This window comes from Bombus huntii, unplaced genomic scaffold (assembly GCF_024542735.1).
Source record: "Bombus huntii isolate Logan2020A unplaced genomic scaffold, iyBomHunt1.1 ctg00000119.1, whole genome shotgun sequence".
NCBI classification, from domain to species: domain Eukaryota; kingdom Metazoa; phylum Arthropoda; class Insecta; order Hymenoptera; family Apidae; genus Bombus; species Bombus huntii.
Window position 1 is genome coordinate 105,667 of NW_026099369.1, and position 15,688 is coordinate 121,354.

A 15,688-nucleotide genomic window follows, 5' to 3' on the forward strand; every position below is an offset into this window, starting at 1 on the left:
AAAAAAAAGGATAAAAAATTTCGAATTATGAAAGCTGATAAAACTAGGTTGCGATAAAACTGAAAATGAAAATACCGGATTGAAAAGAAACTTTAATAAAACGTTATAACGAGCAACAGCGCGAACACGCAGATTTGTTCGACATAAATTGCAAGACTTTTTGCTCCAGTGGATTTCCATGAACTTTGCGTCGCTCGTCAGGAGGAGAATTATTCATCGAGGGGTAGGAAGCATCCAAGGGTCTTAAGCTTCTCCTTCTTTTTTCCTCAAAGGGAAAGAAAAAAGGACAGAGGCGCGCTTCATTAGGAATTTCGAAACTTTGATCGAAAATTCGTTTAATCGAGGCGTTGAAATTGCTATAAGATTTCTGTGATGCTGATCGTGATCAGAAGTAAATCATTCGACTGTAGTTTTCTGTTGCAGCTGGGATGGGTTTGTCAGTATGATGCATTGCCAACCATAGCTCAAAGTATCTTCTTCATCGGCGCTATCTTCGGAGGATTAATTTTTGGATGGGTTGCTGATCAATATGGAAGAATACCAGCTTTGCTCGGAGCTAATTTAATGGGATTTCTCGCTGGGGTGGCTACTGCGTTCACGGGTAGCTTCTGGCAGTTCACTTTGTGTCGTTTTTTCGTTGGATTCGCCTTTGATAATTGCTTCACTATGATGTACATATTAGGTAACCGTTTTTCAATAATTTCTTTTTTGCCCTGGAATTGAGTTTGAAAGCCACACAGTGGCTACAAAAAGTACTTGTACGTATGTATCCTTATTTCCCAATGAAGCGTCTCTCTTCCTTTTTTTTAAATCAGTTTTTACGTTTCATTTTGATAGCATTAATTATTTATAAGCATGTATGAAAGTATTACAAATGATACGAAAGCTAATATTTTAATCAGTCTTATCTTAAGACTTAGTCTTAATTAATTGGTATATATATAAATGCTGTTCTAAATACGATGGTGTACAGTTACTTTTTGTAATTACTGTAAGCAGGAAGATCTCTAAGTTTAAATAACAAAGTAATCTCTACAACATACTGTAAAACTGTTGTTATGCTTGATTTACGACTGACGTTTCTACAAGTATATGAATTTTGCAACAGAACTCACGTTGCCATGCAACAATTTAAATGAAATTGAAAACCATTCAAAGTTACGAAGAAAGATGCTTAAATACATATGAATATACATGAGGTCATACATATTTATTTTTTAACTGCGGCGTTTATATCAAAGAGAGGGAGAGAGACAGAGAAAAATTAATTTTCCTGTTTTATAAGAATTTCATGCAAGATAAAAATATGAAACTTTAAGATATTTGGATTTATATATACCATTGAATATTTATAATATTTAAAGGTAGTTAGTTCGCAATCATTTTCTATACTAATATTTTCCCTCTATACTCGCGATCAATTATAATTTTGTTTTCTCTTTTAACGAGACAATATTCTGATTACAAAGGATTAGTTGTTCAAAATTGCTTTTCATTTCTGGACAACTATAGCATACCAGGGTTTTCATAAATTTTCACTTCCCAACGGAAAGCGAAGGTAACGAATGAATGGTTCTACAACGAACGCTTCCACAACTATAAATCTATGTATATATATATACATACATACATGTATATGGTTTTAATTAAAATGAACATCTTCTTCTAGCAAACTTATTTAAAATTCGTAAAAATATCACATAATAATATAAAACAATCAAGTAACATTTTAAATATTCCATTGAAAATTCTAATAAATTGTTTAATATAAGATCGATATAATTCATGCTGAATTCATTGTCTGATATCCATAATACAGGCAATTTATAATACAAAATTTTATTATAACTCTACATGAAAAAATTTCAATTATAATACTGTAGAAATATATTTTCCAGTTATTGTTCTAATATCAATATACTGAAGAGAAAATCTAGACTAGTCTCTGTCTTGAAAGATATTTTATACCCTGAAAGTACAGCGTTAAGACCCTGATTGAAACTTTTGAAGAGACTCTGTTGAAACGTAAGAACGCTGATTGAAAGTTCATCAGACGAGTCATTGAAACGAGTTTTCTTGATCGAATAGCAAGTTTGTCCTGCAGACAGCATTCCAATTGTGAAAATCGAGACCAAAGAAACTCAGGTGACGTGCATTAACCCTGAATCGATGACTCAAGCCGAGGTTGGAAAAATTTACGATTTGTTCGACAAAACAAGGCCAAGTTGACGAGATTCGTGAGCAAGTGGCTGGTTCGTTAATGATTTGGCGTTCGAATTTTCTTATTTCTATTCTAATTATCAAGGTCGATTAAACGATTGATCACGAATATTCGACGGAAATATTGAGAAAGAAGGCTCGATCTGTACGAGTGTAAATCGTATTTTAATCAATGACTTGAGAAAGTGAGGTATTGATTGAAACTAAGATAAGTGATACTAATTCGTTTCGAGCGCGTAACAAATTACATCATCGGATTCATTGATTTGCAAATAATTCTATATTCAGTTCCGTATTTATAATCGAGCGTAGCGAAGATAAAATGAAAGGGACGTGATTATCCGAGGGTCTCACAACTAGAGGAAAATCGATGGGAACGAGGAAATCCTTAATTGTAGAAACTGCGTAGAAAATACCGTGGAAAATATCATATATATTTTAATAGAAATATTTTTGCACTTTTTTTTAAACATTAAAACTTTAGAGCTTTAGAAGCTTTATGTATTAGTATATGTATTTATACAGACTTTGAAATTCATAACAAATTTCTCTAGATAGATGCGGATTTTTTGTATTGTTTCGTATGTATACTTGTGTCACTTTTCTTTCTAACGATATTTAGTTAAAAAGTTCGTCTATATCATTTATAATAGATTTTGTTTTTATTTATATTAATGTTAATTTTATATCAATAAAAATCACTGAAATTTTCAGTATCATCATTATTTAGTATCATCGAATTTCTTTCTTCTTTATGTTCCATATTATTATTAAAATTCTCTAATAAACATTCAAATATCCTATAGAATATTTCCATTATTTTTCACGTATTATTTGCAGTCATATTTTCCATATTTTATTATCGATAAAGTTTGAGTTGGTTCTTTAAATTCCTATTCAACATTCCAGCTAACCAGTCGATATCAATAACACGTGCCTTCCTGCACTTCCTGCCAGGATTTATAACTTATTCAAGCAGAACCTCACTCGACCAGCTCGTTGAAAGCGTAGAATTCGATCAACTTCATACAACTCACATACAAATTGCAGATAATGCTAACAGTGGGAGGAAAATATGAGACTGCAAAGCGTATAAACCTAGTAGTTTATAAAAGCATTTACATATTTACCACAGAAAAATTATATGTATGTAGAATATGTGTTATATAAAACATTCTGAAATTTCATTAGCATTGTAATGATTATATTGGTAAAGTTTGAAGCATTTCTGAAGATGCACATAGAAGTTACGAGATATTTAATGCAAACATTTATTTAGTACAAATATACAGCATAAATAGTTATCTTAAACATGTAATAAATGGTTATCAAATATCGGGATTTATTAATATAATAAATGTTTGACTATTTTTATAATTAAATATTTTTGTAATTACTGTGAAATATATAATTACGCTAAATAATTTTGTATCTTGTATATAGATTTTTAAATTTACTTAATTGAAACTCTGCATTATAATAACCGTATTTATAATTCTGACGTCATATTCGATATAATTATTATATGACTTTATTACGATCCTAATGAAATTCCAATATATTCATGAATATATAACAGAAACGTAATAATACTTTGTTGTACTAATTATGATACCATCATATATAATAAATATAAATAAATAAAAGATGTCTATAAATGCTAAGATACTTTTACGAGCCAACAGGCGAGAAGGAAGAAACGAAAGAAAAGAAAGAAGAGAACGAACGTTAATCAGTTTCGAAACGTTAACAACGTCCTTGCGTTGGACGGTGCTCGCGTTTATCGATCGGTCGCATTGCGAGATATCGGTCAGATTATTATTATTAATACGATCGTCTGTAATTTATCTTTGCTAACTGTGCCGCACGGAATCTTCGTTTACAATAAATGAGTTGTCGCTTTTGATCGAACGGTAACACGATATGAAATTACAGGGTGACGGAAACAGCTGGGAGAAAAGCGAATACTTTTTCTGCGCGAATAATGTAATGTTAAAGGCAGTAAACCTTGAGAGGCGAAGTGATGAAACGAGTGGTCTCAGAGAAGCTTCTTTACGTCTTCTTCTCCTTTCTGTATCCTTTCTATGAGAATAATATCTCGTCTTCAGAAGAGATCTCCTCGCCCTATCTACGCGTTGTAAAGGCAATACAAACCGAATGATACATATATTTAAAAAACGATATTTTGTTGGTTCTATGAATATTGATTTTTATAACGTGAGGTTCTTCTACTCTTATTTTCTATTAAATTAATGATACATATATTTTAGAATGGCTGTCGCAATGGTGATGATGATGATGGTGATGATGATTTGCGAAAGATGTTGAAAATTACAGACAGCATAAATAATATTTAGATTTCATGGAAGTTGATTTTTGTAATGCGAGGTTCTTCTATTCTTATTTTTCATTAAATTTCTATGTAGAAAATTATTAAACATTTGGATATAACTGGGAGATTATTTCCGTTCATGCGTACCGGAGTTACTCGATGGTCTCGTACCGAAGCTGATAACCAACCCAGATTTTCAGGAAAGCGATTAATAGCTTAAAATTTATTCGTGCGAGATAATAATCCAAAATGTAGTTAAAGTTTTTAAGCATTGTTTGTTAGGATTACGAGAAAATGATGAATTAACAGTTATGTATAGACACGTTATATATATGTAGGAGGTCCAGAGCGTATTGGGAAAATTTACGGCGAATTAAACAGGAAATTCCGAGATATTTGCTCAAAATATCTGATTTGTGGAATTATCCTATAGCTATTTTATTTAATAAAAATTAATTCAGGTAATTTTAGAGAATAGAAATATCTGAAACTCGTGATTTAAACGAACGTTCGTCATTTTGGTTTATTATGAATTATAAATTGGTTCATTATGAAGCATGAAAAGTAAAATTCAATGGTACAAAGTGATTTTAAATAAGGAAGCGAGTTCCATGGTAAACATGGTTCGAGCATCGCAATTATAATAAAGCAAAAAAAAAAAAAAAGAAACAACCACTGAGCGGTAATTATCAGGAAGCCACTAGTTACAACTAATTGAAGGTGATTCCGGATTAGAAGCAAGCCACTATTAAGTGGCTAACACGGTTGCTTCATTAAGAGCAATTACTCCCTATTTTACGGCAACTACAAATAGACGTTGTTCACTATGATATATTTCCACGTGTTTATCGCATCTTGTCCTGTTATGCGATTAAAGAGTTACAACCTTGCGTTTCTAATTTATTGGACGTATACGCACCAGACATTAATTTCGTCTACGTATTCGTGAAATTGCGAGATTCATTCATCGCGAAGGTCAGTTCAATTGTTCGAGATAACTTCTCATCGTTTTAATCTGTTTTCTTGTACGAAAATAGAGTAATATTTACTTGTCATTGCACTGTGGATATATATCGATATGTTCGTTCAGGAAGTCAATTGTTTTCATCGAATTAGACTCGACTTTCCGTAGAGAATGTTCGTTTCGACATAAATATGTATCTCAGGCTTATCGATCTTTCAATATCTACCATAAATAGCTTAACAAGGTAACACACGCTCGTGTTTGAATTATGTAAATGATCCTTTGACTCTAACGATTCGTTTATTCACAGTTAATTTATGATATTGCTAGTTACGCGTGATTCTACCTTTTGTATCTTTAAGAAATACAGGGTGATTGGTAATTGGTGGTACAAGCGGAAAGGGGGTGATTCTACGCGAAAAAAGAAGTCGAAAATATAGAATAAAAATTTAAAAATTTAAAAATTTAAAAATTTTAAAATTTTAAAATTTTAAAAATTTTAAAAATAACGTCAATTGAGACAACGATCTACAGTGAGATCCGTTATAACGAGACGTGATAAAGTGCACGCGTACCGAGCGAAAATTCAAAGTCGATTTTCTCGAAAACAAAGCCTCAAACGAAAAATTTTTATTCTATATTTTCGACTTCTTTTTTCACGTAGAATCATCCCCTTTCCGCGTGTACCACCAGTTACCAACCATCCCGTATAATTCGTAAATAGAAACGTATTCTTGTCGATAAGTATCGAAACACTTACGGAAATTTAAATGGGCTTGAACAATCATCGGGAAATTATTAAAGTCCTTGTTATTAGATCTAAACACGATTTAATCGTAGAACTAAACACGTTTGTTAAATTAATCTATATACTGTATATCTACTTTTTATATATTTGTAACTCAAATTTTTCTTCTTCATATTGCGTTAAGTTGCCCCAAAAGTTTCTTTCGTTTTATATTATTTTATTGAATTACGTATGATCCATTTTGTCCCAATGAATATAATTCAATAAAATAATATAAAACAAAAAATAGTATGCGTCTATTATCTCCTTACGAGACGAAAGAAATTTCTGCGACAACCTAATATATTGTTCCATTCTTTATTCACAGAATATTTCTTTCACAGATGATTCTTCTAAATATTATGTTTTTTATTCCAGTATTAGAATACGTTGGACCAAAGTGGAGGACATTCGTGGCGAATATGTCGATCGCAATATTCTTCACATTTGCAACTTGCATTCTACCCTGGATCGCCTATTATTTGGCCGACTGGAGGATGACCTGTATTGTCACCTCGGTTCCTCTTGTTCTAGCCGTAGGTACGCCATGGTTGATACCGGAAAGCGCTCGATGGCTGGTCAGCCAAGGTCAGATAGACAGGGCCATTAAAATCCTTGGTAAATTCGAGCGAATCAACGGCACCAAGGTGCCCGATGACATCTATAGACGATTCCGGGTAAATAAACCGATTACCGCAATCTTTTCCGTATTTTCTACTTTTACGATCTTTCCTGCTTTATGTGCGTTCTATAAATACCAATTTATATGCCTTTAAGCATATCATATAATCATTTTCTTTGAATAGAAGTCTAATTGGGTCTTTTACGTAATGAAAATTTGTTTACAACCTAGTAATTTTATATCTTATTCATCACCTAAATTGCCAGCGATAAATTGCTGTCAATTTCTGTTATTGTCTGTTATTGTCTATTTCTGTAATGTTATTTATTGAATTTGTATATTGTTTTTATCTTTGAAAATTTTTATACAAATAGATTAAACATTTGGAAACTGCTCAGTCTATGAATAGATCATGGCAATATTAACATTAATGTACGATATAAGGAGATAATCGACTTTCAGAGGTTTGATGTTTTATAAAGTAAAATGAAAAAATTTGCGAACGTCCAAGTAAACTATTTCGAAAGGATCGTCTCATACAAATATAACATAAACTTTCTTCCGGATTTTATCGTAATCTTTGTACACATAACAGATTCACATAAATTTGTAAGAAAAACAGACAAACGACATTAACTAGTTAAAAATTTGCTAATAACAGGAAACCTGTGCCAGAATCTGCAAAGAGGAGGAAGCAGACAAAACGTACTCCGTGTTGGATCTATTTAGAACGCCACGACTACGGAATATCACGATTCTATTTATTGTTATTTGGTTCGTATCGCTATTAAACAGATATCAAATAGATTGACGTAAAATCGGAATTGTATCTTGTAAAAATCTCACGAACAGTTTTATATCTTTTGTCTAAAAATACTTCATTTCTGAAGCAAGGAATTTGCTTCTCACATGAAATATGATAGCGTGCTTTTCTTTATCATATGAAATTGTTTTACGAAATATAGGATGGCGATTTCTTTGGTGTTCGATGGTCACGTACGAAACGTCGATAATTTAGGCCTGGACGTGTTTGTTACGTTCACGATTGCTGCAGCAACCGAGCTGCCTGCTGACACGTTCCTCACGCTCGTTCTTGATCGATGGGGCAGAAGATGGCTGGCGTGTGGTTCCCTCGTCATTTCTGGTATCTTCAGCATCTGGGCTTCTGCCGTTTCCAATAGTTCGTACATTTCGTTTTTATATATTCACCCTTCTATATTACTGATCAATCTTCTAAATAACCTAAGTCGATAATTTTGACTTAATCAGACGAATATTTTTCATTCGTATAACATTGTGCTTTTTGAAAGGAAGAAAATGTATATTTTGGAATATTTATAACATGCAAATGCTTGTAGATTATTTGCTACATTGCTAGAATAGTTTCCAAGCCCTATCATGTATCCGTTGTATAGATATTTTATTTCCCCTTCTACTGCTTTGATCATAAGATCGCTTCGTATTTCCGCATATATCAAAGGGCGTTGGCAATAGTCCTCAAAATGATGGGCTTCAGCGCTCCAACAGTGCTATATGGCTTTCAGTAGCCGTAATCCATAATACAATCCCTTAGATTCAAATTGGCTAGATTAACGTTTTATAGATAAGAAGCTTATTGCTTGTGCTTAGCCTGGAGCTAAGCACGCTTATATTAAGCTTAGCAAATGCTTGTATCAACTATTGCAGACAACCAGACAAATTACAGACAGATAAAATAATTTCTTCCCTTTTTATTCCTTAAAATTTTCTAAAATTATTTCATGAAAAATTAGAATTAAAAACTAATGCTAAAATTTTTTTTTCAGGTATATATACAGCTTCTCTGGCAATTCTCGGTAGATTTTGGATAAACATTTCATACAATATCGGTCTCCAATATGCGGCTGAAGTATTACCAACTGTGGTTAGAGCTCAGGGTGTAGCTTTGATACATATAATGGGATACGTTGCTAGTATCCTCGCACCCTTCGTAGTCTATCTCAATGTTGTGTCCTCGTTCCTACCTCTTCTTGTGCTGGGCACACTCGGAATTATGGGCGGTCTTCTGACTCTCTTTTTGCCGGAAACATTGAATAAGGATCTTCCGCAGACGCTGCAGGACGGCGAGGATTTTGGAAAAGATCAGAAGATGTGGGATGTACCTTGTATCGGAAGGTAAAATCACATAAAGGAACTTTCGGTCTCCTTTTTTCAAAGATATTCACAGATCTTCAAGCTCGAAGTTCAAGATTCTCAAGCATTCTGTTAGATCTACATCTTCGTATGCTTTCGTATTACTTTCTTCTTAAAATCTGTTAAATCTCTCAAAAGAAAACTGGACTATCTTCTTTCTTCAAATGCTTTTTAAATCTTTTGAACAGAAGAGAAGGATCGAGTTGGGAAGTTATTCAAATCTTTAAGCGATTGGATTCAATATTTTTAAACGCAATGTTTTGACAGGAAACGCGAGGACGAGGAGACACCACCGGTCGCCATGTTCCGATCATTTTCTAGATGCAGTGCGAGGAATTCGATGAGAGCGTCGCTTCGCGGTGAACCTTTAAGGAGTAGCATGCTACGGAGATCGAGTATAAAATCGAGGAAAAGCGAAAACTCGATCACAGAGGTCGAAAGGCTGTAGCGAAACGTTCACCACGAAGTACAATATTTGTCGCGTTGATCTCGAGCAAAGAATCTTTAGTCTTCCAAAAACGTGCAATACATGTATTAGAGTAAGACAAGTCACTGAATCCAGGAATCTTAAATTCCACCGTCATTAATATTCATTATCACAAAACAGCGGATTTTTATGCAATTATGGGTGATTCGAAGATACGAAAATTTATAGAATGCGTATGACGCAAAATTTTGTAAAATATCCAAAAGTACAGCACTATCGATGATATTTAATGGATAGAAACATACTTTTGCCCAAGTCCTTTCGATTGTATCAAATCTTTCAATTGTATTATTGTATCCACGAAAATATGCATTTGAATAAAGATCCGCAATGCAATTATCATCGCAATTTTTCATCAACAATGATTGATTAAAAATTCACAATCATTAGGCGAGCGAATAGAAATTAGAGTAAGAACGTAGGTTAAAATAATTGTCGTAAATTGTCGTAAATTGGTAGTTAATGTTAAAAATTAGTACTTTCCTTTGTTATAAAAGTTCCTGAAATTGTTCGTACAAAAGCTCCATCTTATAGAATATAGTGCAATAATCGTTATACTAGTAAAATAATAACATCATAAATATACAAAATATATTAACGAGATGAAAATAATATGGACAACGTGGTATATGGCCACGAGTTTTGTACATATGTACGTGTAAGTATTTGTAGATCGATTAGCAATCGCAGAGACCTCGTGCGCATGTCACGCGACGAGATAGCGCGATTATTTTTATTATGATGTAAATCGTTCTTAGATGTTTTGTAATAAAACTTGCCAGTAAAACCTTCGCTGGATTCTGCTAATAGTTCTTCACCACTTGTTCCTTAGTCGATTGAATTAACGATACAAATAAGTATGAGATTATCTTAGGAAATCTCATTAATATTTTTGTCGACATCTGCGACGTAAAAGCGGGGTAATAATATTTTGAAGTTTTGACGACGCGTTGCTTACTATAGATATTGTCTGTACAGGATTCATCAATTTTTAGAGAGCCTAGTCTCGCCGAGATGGAGATAATCCTCTTTAAAGCTGAACGTTTTAACACGTAATCCCACTAGCAAGCCATTGCAAAAATGATATTTCGATTAATGATGGAAAATCGCTTTTGAAGACAGAAAAATCTTCTTCGAAGGAAAAATTTGACCTAAATCTTTCGAATAAAATTAACGTAAAATCTGTGTTACGCCACGAGGCTTACCACAGGCTGTATTTTCTAACCGTCGCTCGCGGCCCTACAGTGTCGCAGGCAGACCGCCCTATCTGCCCGTCGGATCATATACAACGTATCGACGAGAGCATAGTTGTTGCCAAGCAGCGAGCTCTAGAAACGTCGATTTTTGACCGTTACGTTTTTCACACAAGAAGAGGCATACGTGATCATAGGCGCGAGCGGTGGCGTGACCCGAGCATAGTGGGGGTCATCTTCCAAATGAGACAAAGGAATAATCGAAGGGGATCAGTTCCTTCTGACGAGTCAAACGTGACACTTCGACAAATCTGACGAGCAAACGAATTTATCTAGAGATATCGTAAAGTCGAGTCAAATTTCTGTAACATATTCATCATATTATTGTAAAATATATCATTCTATGTTAACCTGTTAATACAGTGTTACATTCATTAAACCACCTCTGTTGTCTTAACCGAAACAGGGGAACGACTATTTCGCGATTAACATAATTCGTCGATTAACATAATCGTAGCGAGAATTTACGCCTCTCGCTGACGCGTCCTCGCGACCGCATCTCTCCGCGAACGGTCGTACCAACTGTAACAAAGCATTTATTGACAAATTTAATATCTTTCTCCATAATCTCCATAAATCTGCAATACCCTTCCTTTGTATTTGTGTGCGTTATTGAATTGAATAAGACACCGATATAACAAGTTATAAATCACAGTTTATTCCAACAACGTCTCTCCGCGAACGGTCGTAACAATCTGTATATAAAATCGGTAATTCCAGCATTCAACATGCTGTATATTATAATGCCAAGTTCACGTTATGTTCATAAAGAGTACAGAGATAATATTCCAAGAAATTTCTCCCTAGAAGTGCTTGAAATCTCTTCTTGGAGAATCTTAGAAATGCGCGAAGAATATTCCAATTTCAGAGTGTTTCGAGAAATATCGTCGAGCTACAAATACCTGGAATTCGAATCGCAGCGAGTATTCGACGTATGCGTGGGAGTCGTTCGTGCTGTTACAGTGGAGAAACATGTTTTTGTTTTTACGGAGGTACAATTCAAGACTAATTGTAGATGTAACGCGATTTAAAGCTATAATAAGCGTGGAAAAACCATTCGCGATCGGCCAATTACTTTTTCCACTGTCAATTTATTAATTACGATTGCTTCTGAAAGTTTTCCTACGCGTAACTGCTAAACGAGAATTTTCCCATAGATCCCAGAAATTTCGTACACTTACTTTGCCATACCAGCTACCACAAGCAACCAAGAAAATATCGATGTCTTAATTTTCGCAACTTTCAGACATTCTTGAAATTTAGATAAATACAAATACAAATGCAAAACAATGCCGTTATAGATAAATACAAAAATTTCGAAGTTTTCCGCTTCTCAGAGAAATTTTGCTTGCATGTGTACGCAGTGCTCAGAAACTCGGCAGATTTAAGCCTAAAAGGATTAAAATTCGATGAAAAGATTACGAGATAATAAACTTCAAAGTCGATTACCACGGAAGTTTACATCGTGTGAAAGATTAAAAGGAATATTCTGACGAGCAGCTCTTAATAGTTTCAGCGTCTAATCCTCTAAAAACGTGACATTAATTGTTCGTGCCAAAGAGGCAGCTACGAATTGCAAAATATCGCGAGAATTCGATCTCGACGGGCGTAGAAAAGGCAGGGGCGGGAGAACAAAAGAGGATAACGTCTCAGATTTAAAAATACGCTTGTCACATGATTTTTAAAACTTGTTTTTTTCGGTATCTAAAGCACACTTACAAACACGATTTTTTTTTTTTTTTTTAATTCGATGAGCCGCGGAGAGCTGAATACGACTTTCGTATGGAAAGTCACGAAGGTACGATACGTTATACTTTTGCGAACTACTTACTTCATCTAGTCGGTTTTTTTCTTCTTTTTTCTTGAAGGAACGCATGGTTCTATATCGCTCTCTTTCTCTTCTTCTTCTTCAATGTAATTTTCACGTAGGAGACTTATCCGCCTCAAGTACGTATTATAATCTTTTATTGTAGACCATCGACGAAATGATTCTTCTCGATACCGTTTAGTAGCATCGTTATGGAAAATTCTTCTCTCTTCTCATTTTAATTCCCTTAACAGTCAATGGAATCCGATGCTATGCGCACAGCTACGTACGTGCAGTGCTATATCATCTCTACTCCATAAATATCGTTCACTGCCCCAATGTTAAGGTTCAACATACGAGAGTTCGCGACCTTTATCGTAGTTTCTGTCGCTAATTAATATTAACGTGATGCAATCTGAAGCGACGAGTAATGAATATGCCCCTCTAGCGTGACGAGTTATCAATCATACATGTTACGAGACGATTGTACCATTATTCGGTGCCAACTAGTAAGGTTGCGGAGAAGCATGTTGTCGACGACAGACGAGATTAATCTTACTGATTGCAGTCTTGACACAGACACGCACATATGTAAATGGGACACTTGTAAAGTTTCTATCACGATCGTTGTATTCTTTTTTTTCTTACGTAAAATGTGAAAGGCATTGTGACTCGTTTGCGATCATTGATAGTTTGTTTGGTGAGTGTGCTGTTATGAGTGGGATTAGTAGATGAAAAGATGATTTAACGTGGCGATTTTTATGATTGTAAATATTGACATCTTTTGACGCCGATTTGTATGTTTTTTTAATATTAATATAGAGTGGAATAGATACACCATTGGGGATTAAATGTTTTTAATCTTTCGTTTCTAAGCTTTAATTAATTACGTTTCAGAGTTACTCGAATGAACTATATCTTAAAGAATAAAATTCGAGTTTGATTATGCGTTCGTAAAAATTGGATTAAATTTGAGTTATTGCCACTTCAAGACACTTCGTTACAATAATCATTGTAAATAAAATTAAGAAGTTAAGTAAAACTAGGAACATTATATTTGTCTACGATTTTTTACATTTCTGCGAGACGCACATGTTTCATTGCTAACGAAATAATTAAGTTTATTATAAAATATGAAGGTAAATACGCTTCGTATTAGCAAGTTAATTTTCGAAAGCTAAATGTAGATATTATTATTTGAATGTCATAAATACCCGATACAACAAGTACATACATGAAGTGACACACACTTGTGTATTCATGAGTTTTTAATTGCCTTCTACGAGTTTACGAATTATAAAATTTTATAATTACAAATTACACACTCGAATGATAGATTATTTAAATATTTAAATACGTGTAATAAAATTTCGATTTATTCGATAAATATTATGTTCAGATAAACTCTCCGTTTTGTCTACTTTTCATATCTTTTGGAATCTTGTTAAAAAATAATGAAAAATGGGGTTCGTTATAAATTCATGATTTAGTTAACGATGTTCAAGGACGTTTAATCTGAAGGATCAGAAGGAAAATCACGATCGTTACGAGACAACGTGAGAAAATTTAATGCCGCAGATTGTCTGAAATCAGCCATAATCGCATTGTTATTTACTGAGCGATTCTTAGATCCTTTAGTTCTGTTTGTTTTGCCGACGAAACACGTATAACATAATCTGTTACCGATACTAGGTGATAAATGAACAATAAGGAAGTGAAACTGGTAAATTCCATGAAGGAATACATTATCAGTTTGGAAAAGATAGATGATCAAGATAGATCACGATCATTATGTATTAGTATGGCAAAATGAAGACTGAAATATTTGTACAATATTACAGTAAATAATTAATAACAGATTTCGTGTTAATAAAATGATAAAAAATATTAAATTTAGGTTTAATATTTTAAGCATTTAAAAAAGATGGAACAGAAAACTGTGATAGGCTTTGATCTTTGAGTATTAGATGGTACGATAAGTATCGTTTTCGAAAAAAGAGTATTAATAAATGTAAAGCATTTTAAAAATGAAAATTTTCCATTAGCAAATTTCTCGTCTCTTCTAGTCAGACATTAAAATTGAATGAACTGTTTTTGGGTAATATTATGGAATTCTCTTTAGTTACGTGTTTATAATACATAACAGAAATGTATCTATTATTCAAGATCCATCGTTCTACTGTTATGGAAACCAGAAGCGAACACAGATTTCCCTCAGTCCGACCTCTACACAGTCAGTGAAAGCATTTTCATACAACAAAGTAAAGATAAAAAATTTTCCTTCGACGACGCAATGCGATTCCAGTCACGTTGCTTAATGATCTATCAAGGTAGACAGGATTCTTGAGGAACCAATGTAATTACGTGACTACGATCATAATTTTTCTAAGGTCTCTGTACCCATAAACAATATTGTGATCCCGTTTGTTATTTAATATAATTACTTATATCTAGTTATATTTAGTTATTAAATATTAGCATGATTTACTATATGTAATTCAGTAAATCGGTACAAGATCTAAAGAAAATATTTCTTACGTATGATTTTGACGAACTTTGTGTAAAAATCTATAAAACTAGAAGTTGCTTAGTTTATATACAGATAAAGAAAAGCGTCGTTTATATCGTCGAGATATCACATTTATATCATTTTAAAAATAAAAATTCTTCATCAAAGCGAAGAACATTTTCATAAAAAATTACGAACAGAATATCTCGATTCTACAATCTACTGCAAACAAGATAAGTATCGATAATGAATAAATCTTGACATTGAATTTTATTCAAAAAGTTACAGTGATATCAAATAATCCGTAATGACATTTATTACTCCAATCATATCAGTCAACTACTACCTACCGCGTAATACGCGATCGATTTTCAAACGCAACCCCCTCCCTCCCCCCACCCAAATAGAGTTTCCAGTGTAATTCTGTTATTCTTGAATCTTCGGCTTGTTTTTCATTTTTTAGCTCACTTTAAAATTTCTTCTGGCTTCAATTGTGCTACGATTTAAAGTTTTCCGTGTATACGTTTAGGACGTT

The 15,688-nt window shown here is 33.5% G+C and overlaps 1 protein-coding gene across 4 annotated transcripts in view; it reads left to right on the plus strand.

Annotated features, from left to right (window-relative positions):
• Positions 1-9,907, plus strand: part of LOC126877088 (organic cation transporter protein-like) — a 55,847-nt gene extending 45,940 nt beyond the window's left edge. For all 4 annotated transcript variants that reach the window (XM_050639927.1, XM_050639924.1, XM_050639929.1 and 1 more), the window contains exons 3-8: positions 424-682; positions 6,682-6,980; positions 7,587-7,699; positions 7,891-8,105; positions 8,731-9,079; positions 9,365-9,907. In XM_050639927.1, coding sequence (XP_050495884.1) covers positions 424-682; positions 6,682-6,980; positions 7,587-7,699; positions 7,891-8,105; positions 8,731-9,079; positions 9,365-9,545 — 1,416 coding nt within the window. In that variant the 3' untranslated portion in view covers positions 9,546-9,907. The remainder of the gene's footprint in view (positions 1-423; positions 683-6,681; positions 6,981-7,586; positions 7,700-7,890; positions 8,106-8,730; positions 9,080-9,364) is intronic.
• The last annotated feature ends 5,781 nt before the right edge of the window (positions 9,908-15,688 follow it).